The following is a 12,537-nucleotide window of genomic DNA, read 5'->3' on the forward strand; positions in this document are numbered from 1 at the left end:
TAGGATCTCTGTCCTTAATGTGCTGTACACTGAGGCTTAATGCTATAACGAGTACTCAAACAGTATATTTCACTTTGTGTTTCTATGGGGGTGCAAACGATTGAAATCTTTACTTAATGTACACTAAACTGATCTTCTGTAAAAAAAAAAAAAAAAGAAATTATCAATTCCCAACTTGACTCTCACTGGGATTAAACATGACAATAGGTCTGATCTGATTTCATCATCATTTAAAAAAAATCATCTATTATTTTTCACTTTATGTTTCTGTGTGGGAGCAAACTGTTGAAATCCTTACTTAAGGTATACTAAGCTGATCTTCTGTATATTAAGATAATTGAAAATGAATCTTGATGTGAATGGAAGGGGAGAGGGAGTGGGAAAGGGGAGGGTTGTGGGTGGGAGGGACGGTATGGGGGGGGAAGCCATTGTAACCCATGAGTCGTACTTTGGAAATTTATATTCATTAAATAAAAGATAAAAAAAAAAAGAAGCTACATAGAGGCAATATATATGCAATCATACTGATATTCAAAATAAAAGTAGAAAAATAATAATTAACAGTCTGGTTAATATATCCACTGTCACATGGCATATTTTTTTTTCATTTTCAATTCTCTTTATATACAGAAGATCAGTTTAGCATACATTAAGTAAAGATTTCAACAGTTTGCTCCCACACAGAAACATAAAGTGAAAAATAATAGATGATTTTTTTTTAAATGATGATGAAATCAGATCAGACCTATTGTCATGTTTAATCCCAGTGAGAGTCAAGTTGGGAATTGATAATTTCTTCTTCTTCTTTTTTTTTTTTTTTTTTTACAGAAGATCAGTTTAGTATACATTAAGTAAAGATTTCAACAGTTTGCACCCCCATAGAAACACAAAGTGAAATATACTGTTTGAGTACTCGTTATAGCGTTAAGCCTCAATGTACAGCACATTAAGGACAGAGATCCTACATGAGGAGTAAGTGCACAGTGACTCCTGTTGTTGACTTTACAAATTGACACTCCTGTTTATGGCATCAGTAATCTCCCTATGCTCCAGTCATGAGTTTCCAAGGCTATGGAAGCCCCTTGAGTTCTCTGACTCTTATCTTGCTTAGACAAGGTCATAGTCAAAGTGGAGGTTCTCTCCTCCCTTCAGAGAAAGGTACCTCCTTCTTTGAAGACCTGTTCTTTCGACTGGGATCTCACTCACAGAGATCTTTCATTTAGGTGGTTTTTTTTTTTTTTTTTTTTTTTTTTTTTTTTTTTTTTTGCCAGAGTGTCTTGGCTTTCGTGGTTTTAATTTTCACATGACTAATTATTTAAAATATCTTTTCATGTGCTTATTAGCCATTCACATATATTTTGTGCATATTAAAACTTTGGCTTTAATTTTACTGAATTGTGTTTTTTATATATTCCGGAACCAATTCCTTTATCAGATATATAATTTGCAAATATTTCCTCATACTCCACTGCTTGTCTGTTCCTCCCTTAATTATATATTTTAAAGCACAAATTTTAAATTTTTGTGAAGTGGAATTTACCTTTTTTCTTTTACGAATCATGCTTTTAATACTGTATCTAAGAACTCTCCTCAACCCAAATCACAAATATTCTTGCTCTATTTTCTTCTAGAAATTTTACAGTTTAGCTTTTCTACTTAAGTCCGTGATCCATTTCTGTGTACAGTGTAAATTATCTGAGTTCTTTTTTTTAAGATTTATTTATTCATTTGAAGGACAGAACGAGAGAGAGAGAGAGAGAGAAAATGAGTGAGATAGATTTTCCATCCACTTGTTCATTTCCCAAATGGTTGCAATGGCCAGGGTTGGGCCAGGCTGAAACCAGTAGCCTGAAGCTTCTTCTGGGTCTCCCAAGGGATAGCGGGGATCCAGGGACTTGGGCCATCTTCTGCTGCTTTCCCAGGCACATAAATAGGAGCTGGAACAGAAGTGGAGCAGCTGTACTCAGACTAGTGCCCATATGGCATACCAGCACTGTAGACAGCTCCACTGCGCCAGCCCCAATCCGTGTTCTTTTTTTTAAAAAAATTTGTATATCCAGTCGTCCCTGCACTATCCTTTCCCTCACTGAATTATCTTGGTTGTTTTGGTAAAAATTAATCACTTTACCATAAATGTAAGAACTGATTTGTGAACTTTTCTGTTTCATTTTTCTGTATGACCACAGTCTTGATCATTGTATGTCTATCGTAAGGTTTTGAAATTGAGTAGTCCTTTTTTTTTAAGTTTTAAACATTCTTCTGTTTATTTAAAAACATTTTAAGATTTTTTTATTTATTTGAAAATCAGGGTTATAGAGAGAGGAAGAGATAGAGATCTTCCATCTACTGGGTCACTCCTCAGATGGCTTTAACATCCAGGGCTGGGCCAGGCTGAAGTCAGGAGTCATGAGCTTCATCCAAGTCTCTCACAAAAGTGGTAGGGGCCCAAACACTTGAGCCATCTTCTGCTGCTTTCTCAGGCCATCAGCAGGGAGCTTGATTGGAAGTGGAGCAACTGGGACTTTACTGGCATGCATATGGGATTCTGATATCCTAGGCTATGGCCCAAACACTCTTCATTTTAAAGTTGTTCTTTTTTTATGTTTGCTATTCTAGGTCCTTTGAATTTCTACATAAATTTTAGGAATAGTTTGTCAATTTCTACCCTCCCCAAAAGTCCTATGGGTATGGCATTGGATGGGGTTTGAGTTTATAGATCAACTTGAGGGGAATTACATTCTTGACAATATTGAGTCTTCAAAGCCATGAACATTGAATATTTATTATTTTGATCTCTTTAAGATTTACATTTCTTTATTTCTGTATATTTTTTTCTTGTTGAAACTAGGGTGAATGAAATCATTTATTTTGGGGACTGTTTCCTGCTAGCATGTAGAAATGCAACTGAGTTTTATACATTGACTTTATATCTAGTGATCTTTATATATTCACTTATTAGTTCTAATAGAGACAGAGAAAGGTGGAATGTCTGTGTTTGATGTTTTCTACATGCAGGATTACATTATCTGTGAATAAAAGCATTTTAAAGAATTCCTTTTGAGCCTTGAAGGCTTTAATTTCTTTTTCTTCTTTTATTGCATTGGCTAGACCTCTTTGCTGTCTAGAAGTGTTAAAAACAACATCCTTGCTGGTTCCAGATCTTAGGGAGAAAGTATTCATCCTTTTGCCATTAAGTCTGGTTTGATAATAAAGGCTGTTCTTTATAGATGCCCTTCATCAGGTTACGGCTATTCTTTTCTTACTTTGTTGGTGGTTTGATGATAAATGGGTGATGTTGTCAATTATTTTTCCCACATCTGTTGGCATAAAATGTGTAGTTTTTGTCCTTTCTCCAATTAATATACTGTAATAAACTGATTATCAAAAAAGATTTATTTGAAAGAGTTACAGAGAGAGGTAGAGATGAGAGAAAGGTCTTCCATCCTCTGGTTCACCCCTGTATGGCTGCAACGGCCAGAGCTGAGCTGATCTGAATCCAGGAGCCAGGAGATTCTTCTGGGTCTCCCATGTGGGTACAGGGGCCCAAGGACTTGGGCCATCCTCCACTGCTTTCCCAGCCAGGACTCGAACCGGCACCCATATGGGATGCCGACTCTAGTCAGGGCTTAAACCTACTGCACCACAGTGCTGGCCCCAAATCAAGTGATTTTTGACTATTAAGACAGCATTGCATTCCTGGGAGTAAATCCAAGGAATTGTAACTTTTATGTGATGTTGCTACGTTCTATATGTTAGTGCATTTTGTTTATGATTTTTGCATCAATGAGGGGGCTTCAAAAACTTCATGGAAAATGCTTATCATGAATTTCAATTTTTTTGCATCCAAAATAAACATCTTTAATTTCTATTTTTTTCCACAAACTTTTTGAAGTCCCTTAAATACTCATGAAGGACATTCATTGGTCTGCACTTTTCTTGTGGTGTCTTTGTCTGGCTTTGAGATCAGGCTAATACAGTATCACTGAATGTTTTAGGAAGGACATACCACCTCCTTTATTTAAAGTGTGTTTAGGATTGGAGTTATTTTTTCTTTCAATATTTGATCTGTGAGGCTGGCCATGTGGCACAGTGGATAAAGCCACCACCTGCAGCGCTGGCACGTTATATAGGCACCATTTTGCATCCTAGCTGCTTTACTTGCAATCCGGCTCTCTGTTAATGTGCCCAAGTGTTTGAGCCCCTGCACCCACAAGGGAGACCTGGTTGAAGTTCTTTTTTCTTTTTCTTTTTAATTCGGTCACCATTTATGCAGTGGGGAAACTGGCAGGGATAAGACGTGCAACACCTACAGAAGCCTCGCCCTAGAGTCTTCACGTCAAGCCTTCACCTGTCTGTCCTTGTCCTCGAGAATGAACGTCAGCAGTGTCGCAGGCTCAGCCTCACATTCCTGGCACAGCATAGCAAGGTGTCCAGGAGCCCTCACGCCTGCGGCCCAGGGCCTTGTGCCAAGACCAAACCCAAGCCCGAATCGGTCCTTGACTTGTTTCCGGGGTCCCAAGAGGTCCAAGGGCCCACTGCCAGCCAGGATCTTCTGAACAGCCTTCAAACTGCCGGAAATGGCCACGAGGACAGAAGCCACGCCCATTGCCTGCGTCATCGGTGTGTCCCTTCCGTCAGCGCAAGCCCCGCCCAGCGTCACCTCAGTATTCTCACGCCTCAGGCGGTAGAGGCCACGTGTACCGACCGCTCCTCTTACACCCTTCGCCCCTGCGTTCACCCCACAGAAGGCATCGGTGGCCTGGAGCCCTTGGAGGCCCATTGCTGGAGACACCAACTCAACGGGGAAGCTGCTGCGTGTGAAGACCGCCACAGCAGGGCCCAGGAAAGGGAGGCGGTTTGGCAGGATGGCGCTGAGTAACAGTGTTTCCAGAAAGCAGACCTATGTCCCAGCCTCAGAACTGATGCTCAATGGGAGGAAGACGTGGGAGCAGTGCGCAGCAGCTTCCTGGGAGGAACGAGGTAAGGAAGGGCGGAGGCCGTGGTGCGAGGGGCTGGAAGGAGTGGCCAAGGCCCCAGCGCATGCGCCCAGGCTGGTCGGGTGCAAGCCCCAGGTAGCACAGCCTTCGGGGCGATGCCCAGGGAAGGCATTGACTTGGGCGGTATCAAATGCTATCTGCCCAGTCTCTTAAAGAAATGAAGCATTTCCTTCTGTGCATGGGCATATGAGAGGCCTTCCACTTTCTAGCTCACGGAGATCTGCCAGGTTTTGATTTCACCTTCTAGGAGCTGGAGACATGCCCCTACGATCCTTGCCCCTAGTGTCTGCAGATTTGGAGGAGGCACAGGGCCCCCCTGGGGTGCTGCAGCCTGGGGGCAAGCGAAGGTGCCTAGAGGCCCAAGGTCTGTGTCGGCTGGAAATCATTAGTTCCCTCATTTGCTCACTGAAAGTTGGTAGTACAAGGCCCACTAGGGACTCTGGGTTTTGAGTCCTACCAGTCTTTTAAAAATGAGTCTTGGAAAAATGAGTCTGTGGTGCACATTTTCTCGTAACTAGCCTTGTTGCCTCTGCTTAAGATCGCATTTGGAAAAATTCTGCCCGCACTGCTGAGATTCATATTAATGACCTAACTAGAGGGGATTTTCAAAGTGAATCTGCCTTCCTACGAAGGTCAAAACAAACTTTGTGTCTTTCGTGCTTCCATGTGACTTTTAGCATTGTGTTTCCTAGTTCTTTGACGAATGGTACTGGTATTTTGATGGCGTTTGCCTTGGGTGGTGTTGATATTTTCATCATATTAATTCTTCAGTCGATGAACATAGAAAGTCTGTTTGTGTGTGTGTCCTTTGTGTGTGTGTCTTCCATTTCTTTCATTAGTTTCTTGTAGCTTTCATTGTGAAAGTCTTTCACATCCTTTGTTAAATTTATTACACAGTACTTTTTTGTAGCTTTTGTGATGTAATTGCTTATATACTCTCTTTCTCAACTAATTCAGTGTTGGTGAATAAAAATGCTGTTTTTTGCGTGTTTGTTTTTTGTGATACACCTTCTATTTTTTTCTGTTATTGATTTACAATTATTAACTCTTCCTAGGTGAGTCAGAAAGACTTCATAGACCCAATTGCACTTGAACTCCAAGGATGAATGATGTCTCCAGACAGAATGCTGTGGCCAATTGAAATTTAATTGGAGCCGGCCGCGGCTTACTAGGTTAATCCTCCGCCTTGTGGTGCCGGCACACCGGGTTCTAGTCCCGGTCGGGGCACCGGATTCTGTCCCGGTTGCCCCTCTTCCAGGCCAGCTCTCTGCTGTGGCCAGGGAGTGCAGTGGAGGATGACCCAAGTGCTTGGGCCCTGCACCCCATGGGAGACCAGGATAAGTACCTGGCTCCTGCCATCTGATCAGCACGGTGCGCTGGCTGCAGCGTGCAGGCCGCGGCGTCCATTGGAGGGTAAACCAACGGCAAAGGAAGACCTTTCTCTCTGTCTCTCTCTCACTGTCCACTCTGCCTGTCAAAAAATAAAAATAAAAAAAAAAAGAAATTTAACTGGAAAGGGTGGGGAATGGGAGGGAAGGCCTTCACAGGTAGAAAGCCTAAGCATGTGTAAGAACACAGGCTTGAATGTGCATATTCTTAGTGCTGGCAAGAAGTATTTGAGTTGTTCTATATTTGTAAATGTACTTTAAAAAAAATGTCTTGGGCAGTATACCTAAAGTTTGTTGATTTAGTTGACCTTTTCAAGGAACTTATTTTTGTTTCATTAATTTTTTCTATTGTTTTCCATTACATTGATTATAAAGGAAGTTGTGTTAGTCTGTTTTCTTCTTTTCTATTTTTTAAAAGATGTATTTATTTACTTGAAAGGCAAAGTTACAGAGAGCAGAGGCAGAGAGAGAGAGAGGGAGAGGGAGAGGGAGAGGGAGAGCAAGGTCTTCTATCCTCTGGTTTGCTCTCCAAATGGCTGCAATAGCTAGAGCTGGGTGAATCCAAAGCCAGGAGCCAGGAGCTTCTTCTGGGTCTCCCACACAGGTTCAGGGGCCCAGTGACTTGGGCCATCTTGCACTGCTTTCCCAGGCCAGAGCAAAGAGCTGGATTGGAAGTGGAGCAGCTGGGACTTGAACTGGCACCCATTTGGGATGCTGGCACTGCAGGTGATGGCTTTACCTGCTACGCCACCGTGCTGGCCCCCGGTCTGTTTTCTTTTGTTGTACAAAATACCCAAAGCTGGATACTTTATAAAGAAGAGAGGTTTATTAAGCTTACAGATTTGGAAGCTGAAAATCCCAGATCAGGTGGTCTTATCTGTTTGGTCTCTGGTGAGAACCCTTCTGTTTATATCACAACATGGCAGATAGTATCATGGTGGAAGCACGTTCTGGAGGAAGGGATCATATCACAAGAGAGGAAGCCAGATCCAGTCAAAGGGTCAGACTCTGTCTTTTAACAACCCACTCTCATGGGAATTCAGCAGAGACCCTTGATAACTACATAAATACCTTTCAAGGGTGATGCTTCCTAATGACCTAATTACTACCTGCTAGACCCCACCTCTTAAAGGTTCAACTATGCTATCACTGCCATACCACAATGGGGATCAAGGTTCTAGCATGTGAACTCTTAGGGGACAAATCATGGCAGAAGGGCAGTAGAGGTACAGAGGAAGTCGAAGGACATGACACAAAAAAGATAGCGTAAAACATTCCCTGGTGTTTAAATTGTCACTTCATTCTTCAAATCATCTTAATAATTTCTTGGCTCTGTGAGCCCAAGGATTATAGAGGAGAGATGTTTTCTTAGGATATTCTAGGATGTGCTTGAGCACCAAGGAAGTAGCTGTGATAAGAGCTACTGAGATTGAATTTTCAGCAGAATTATACCCCAGAGATCAGAAGCTACCATCCCAACAGGTCTTAGTAACTCCACAGTGTTTTTGCAGGGGGCTGAAAGCTTTTTCTGCACACCAATCATCTATGTTGTGGGATCTGCTGCCATGAGAGAGTGAAGATTTTTGCTGAACTTGATCTACAAAATACCCAGGATGGATCATTATAGAATGGATCTTATAGAATAGATCATGTCTGTAAGAAAGTTTCTCTGGGTCACTCAAATACTCCAGTGAGTGAGTGAAGGATGAGAGGCAAAGTGTGTTTCAAAGCCAGAGGATGAAATTAAATTTTCCTAAGAACTCCCTATGGTACTCATCACTTCCTTGCCTGTCCCTTCTCACTCCTTGACATGCTGATCCTCCTTGCCCACATTTCCCTGGTTTCCCACTTAGTAATAACTAAAAAAGAATATCTGATATTCAGTAGCACATGAGGAAGTGACCATTCTTGACTGGAGAGCTGTCTGCTGCCACTCAGCCTTCATACCATGCTAGATATTGAAGGCTATGTGTTCCTCTGACAGGAACTGAATTCTCTGATAGGTGGGCTATATAGGCTTTCTGGCTATAGGCTGTGTTCACGGTTCTGTTCTCCTTACCATTCCCTTCCTCCTTCACTCTTGGGACTCCTTGCAAACAGTACTCCCTCTGAAGCCTTCTCTATGTCCTCACAGGAACTACACTCTTCCTTCTGGAAGGGCCCTTGACTTTTATCTGCACTTCCTATATGGACTTACCACTTTCACCCTTATGGCAAAATGAGTTGTTCAATGTCCTCTTCCAGACCCTGAGCTCTGTAAAGATAGGATTCTGTATTTCTCAGAAGGCCTGGCCAATACTTTGTAACTAATGGATCAATGTTCAAAGAAAAAAAAAAGCACACAACAAAGATGACCATTTTGGAACCAATTTGTATTGTGGGTGTTACTCTGGTCTTCATCAGCTCCACAGCATCCCTTGAAACTACATCAGACTGTCTGAACACTCATGGCTTCCTTGGGCCAAGTGTAGCTGTCCAGCGTGAAGGAGTCATAGTCTGGAGTGTAGACCAGGGATCTCACAAAAGCCTCCTTGTCCTTGGGCTCTGGGTAGTAGGAGGCCAGGTTGTGTTTGTACGCATAGTTGAGGACCTAGAGACAAAACATGGTTTCTGAGGAAGTGGTTCTAAGAGGGACCTGCCTAAACATCCCTGCTTGGGATCCTGGAGAAGGCAATACCCTTTCAAGAATCAGATGCCTCTCTTTCATGAGTCATGACCCACAAAGCCACTGGATAAGAAAGATTTTAAGCTTTTTTCCTTTACAGGCAGCACTGTGATATTGCAATGTACTATATATTATGCCAGGGTCAAGAGGTCTCAATCTTAAGTTCTCCCTGCTTCCAACTACTTGTGGATCCTCTGTGGTGAAATTATCCTTGTTTCTTCATTTGTAAAGCAAGGATAATAAAACCTTTCAGTGGAATAATGAAAGGATACAATTGGATGGCAGCTAAAAGGATCTAGTACCTGGTATTTTTTTCACCTCCTGAGTATGAGAAATGAATTGAATGAGCAGGCTCAGGGATATTAGGGGTATTCTCTGGGTATTAGACATGGCTTTAGAAAAGAATGAATCTAAATATCCCCAAAAGGAAGGACCTAGATGGGGAAAAACTGAGCTTTGACCTGGACAGTTTATCTTGCAAACTAATTCTCAGTCCTGCTCTGAACAACTCATGGGAGTGTATTATTACACAATGTATTTTGTGAAATTATTTATTAAAGTTATCACTGAAAATGTAAAACACACACTAAAAGAAATAATAGTATAGTAAACTCTCATGTATTCATTATCCAGCTTCAACAATTATCAGTGTTGGGCTAGTATCTGATTCTTTTAAATCCATAACCTCTGCATAGTCTTGTAAGTTGGACTATTCCATGAATCTGATCATCTCATGACTCAGCAATTCTGAGAAAGGGAAGAATGACCATCTATTCTGGCCAGGCTGTCACTGGGTGTACATCTCTCTCACTATTCTCTTTTAATCTCTTCCAGCACTCTGGGAGAGGAGAATTACTGGCCCCTTTAGAAAAGGAGGAAACAGGCTTAAAAGGAAATGAAGTGATTGGGCCAAAATTGCCACTGCAGATTGGCAGACCAGGGATTTCAAAACCTGGGCTCTTTCCATGATACTGTGCTAGCTGACTTTTCTAATGAGTGGGCACTTATGATTCATGTAAAAAAGTTCTACCCACATTCCAGTCCATAAGACAACAGACTTTGATGGGCTCACGTTGTAGGCAGGAATTTGCCATCCAATCTTTGGGTTGCATGCAATGTAGCCCAAGGAGCTCAAGATGTCTCCACAGTTGCCAACCCCTTACTCCTCCTAAGGTCACAGGCAGAGAATATGTTGCACCTCACTACCCATATTGCAGTGGTAGGGTGCCCCTTACTTTGATGGCAATTCTCAGAGACACATCTCGGATGGTGCTGAGGGGTGGGTACAATCTCCCCTGGGACAGATGATGCTCAGAGACCTCCTGGGCAATTTGCTGGAGAAAGAAAGAGAAAACCGAAAGGAACAAGTTGCTGCCTTCCCAAAACAAGCCCAACCCATTACCCTGTACCCTCTGCCCCATATGTGTAGTCAAGCCGTATGGTCCCCACTTTGCCATCTCTTATCCCCAGGAGAGTGTAATGCTTGGGCCTAAGCAAGGATACACTCTTTCTATAATGTGAGACTGGCTGAGGTTTAAAACAACATGAGGCTCTCTGAATTCTAAGGGGGAATCACTACGAGCAAAATGAATAAACCTGTGGCCTGAAAAGCAAAGATCATGGGATCTCTGGGCTGTTGCACTGGGATTCCTTTGCCCCTTCCTGGATTATAGCCTCCTCTGCATGCTTTTAACCATCTTGGAGGCCTGTATAGGTGATGTTTTCTGTGTTCAGGGCTCCTTGAACTCTGCCTTCCAGGCTTGATTCCAATCCAAGGAATGCCTTTTCACCAGCAAGTAGATATATCTGATGACTTATCTAAATAAGTGTGCCAAGAACACCTTCCTGGGAACAGAACCTCCTACGGCTTCTCCCCCAGATTCAGAACCTACCTTTGAGGGTCGAGCCTCATCCTCCAGCCTCAGGTGCTGCTGCTCAGCCAGCCTTGCACATCAGCCTATTTCATGTGGTGGCTCTGAGTCTACTCCCAACCAATCTTCTGGTGTCTACTTTAAGCTTGGAGAAAGCTGGGAACTGTGTGTCCCAGAAGTGACAAGGCTAAGGAGTTGGTCTTGCCTCAGAGTTGGTAGACATTAGATAAGTGGGGGCTGTTCCCCTCTGCCGCCTTCCACGTTCTCATCTCATCTCTCCTTTCCATTCATTTATTCAAATATCACTGAGCTCTGTGATATGCTGGGCTCTGTGCTAGGTGCTGAAGATCCATAGTGAAGAAGTCATTGACCTTTCCCCCTTGGAGACTGGTGTCAGTGGACAGTTAGCAAGAGAAATTATAACACAATGGGTGAATGTGGAGAGATGGGGATTTAAAGGCATAGGGGAAGGCAAGGTCTTGTCTACCATGTATAGGAAAGGTTTCCCAGAAGTAGTATCACAGACTGATAGCTGAAGGATAAAATATGAATTACTTGAAAAGGGGAAAGGGAATAGCATACACAAATGTGTGGAAGTGACAGAGCAAGACAGAGCATGGATGCAAGACTGAAAATAGCACATTGGATGGGCTAATAGTATGTAGAGCGTAAAAGTGAGGCTGGAGAGGAAAGGAGAAATGGCGATGCCGTACCATGTATGGGAGCTGTGGTAAAGAGTTTGGACTTTATCCCATAAGGACCAAGGAGCCACACAGAAACCTGAATGAGGAAAGAGACTTGACCTGATCTATATATTGAAGGGTTCTCTTTGTGGAGGTATAGAATATGGATTGATAAGAGAGAAGCAGCATTTCCAGGGCTAGATCTATACCTAGAAAAGTTATTGTATGAACTGGTAGATCACAGTCTGTGTGGCCACTTCTTACATGTTGGACATTGGAAATACTCTGCTGCAGCATAGAATCAAATTGGTGGGATCTTCCAGTCACTGACATTCACAAGCCCAGGGACCTTGGGCAAGTTACTTAGTCTCTGTGCTTTACTTTACTGCCTGTAACACAAGGCTGTGCACAAATAGCTATTTTACAGTGTTATTCAGGTGAAATGAGATAGTGCATGTCAATATCCTAATGCCTAAATTAATTTTCCAAAGGAAAATAAAATTCAACTTAAGCTCTCTTAACTAAGAGTACCCTTTTCAGAAATGTAACTTGCCAGGCCTTCAAAGGCCAGTCAGCTCCTAAAGGTAGGGGGCCTTATGCAGCTCACAGAAGGTGCCTGATAAATAGGTTGAGGAGAGTTCCTCTTTAATTTATGGATATTGTGAAATGATGGAGATGAACTCTCTGGGGATGGGCATATGGACATCTCATGGGATTACACAGGCAAGACTCTAGCAACTGTGTTTCTGCACAACAGGAAAATTTGCTTTTGTGCTGATTCCAAGCAGGAAATGGTTCTTCCCATCCAGTGGGTGTTTCAAACAGCTCTGTCCACAGTCAAAGGACAAGGACACTCATTATATCAATGAGAAGAAACAAACACATAATAGGCAACATGCACTGAAGTCATAATTAGTGTGCATTGGAGGCGGC

At 42.5% G+C, this 12,537-nt stretch overlaps 1 protein-coding gene across 8 annotated transcripts in view; it reads right to left on the bottom strand.

The window, feature by feature from the left end:
- Positions 1-8,738: 8,738 nt before the first annotated feature.
- The window catches only part of ME3 (malic enzyme 3), a 196,838-nt gene continuing 193,039 nt past the window's right edge, over positions 8,739-12,537 (bottom strand). For 6 of the 8 annotated variants that reach the window (XR_016233406.1, XR_016233403.1, XR_016233398.1 and 3 more), the window contains 2 exons: positions 10,286-10,384; positions 8,739-8,975 (listed from right to left, as the gene is read on the bottom strand). Coding sequence is in view for 4 of the 8 variants with exons in the window: in XM_008263027.5 (XP_008261249.3) it covers positions 8,814-8,975; positions 10,286-10,384 (261 nt within the window). In the remaining 4 variants the exon portion in view is untranslated. The remainder of the gene's footprint in view (positions 8,976-10,285; positions 10,385-12,537) is intronic. The other 2 variants (XM_089332358.1, XM_070076488.2) reach the window with 1 other exon arrangement.

Source organism: Oryctolagus cuniculus, chromosome 1 (genome assembly GCF_051225735.1).
Source record: "Oryctolagus cuniculus isolate XC-2025 breed Fujian yellow rabbit chromosome 1, ASM5122573v1, whole genome shotgun sequence".
NCBI classification, from domain to species: domain Eukaryota; kingdom Metazoa; phylum Chordata; class Mammalia; order Lagomorpha; family Leporidae; genus Oryctolagus; species Oryctolagus cuniculus.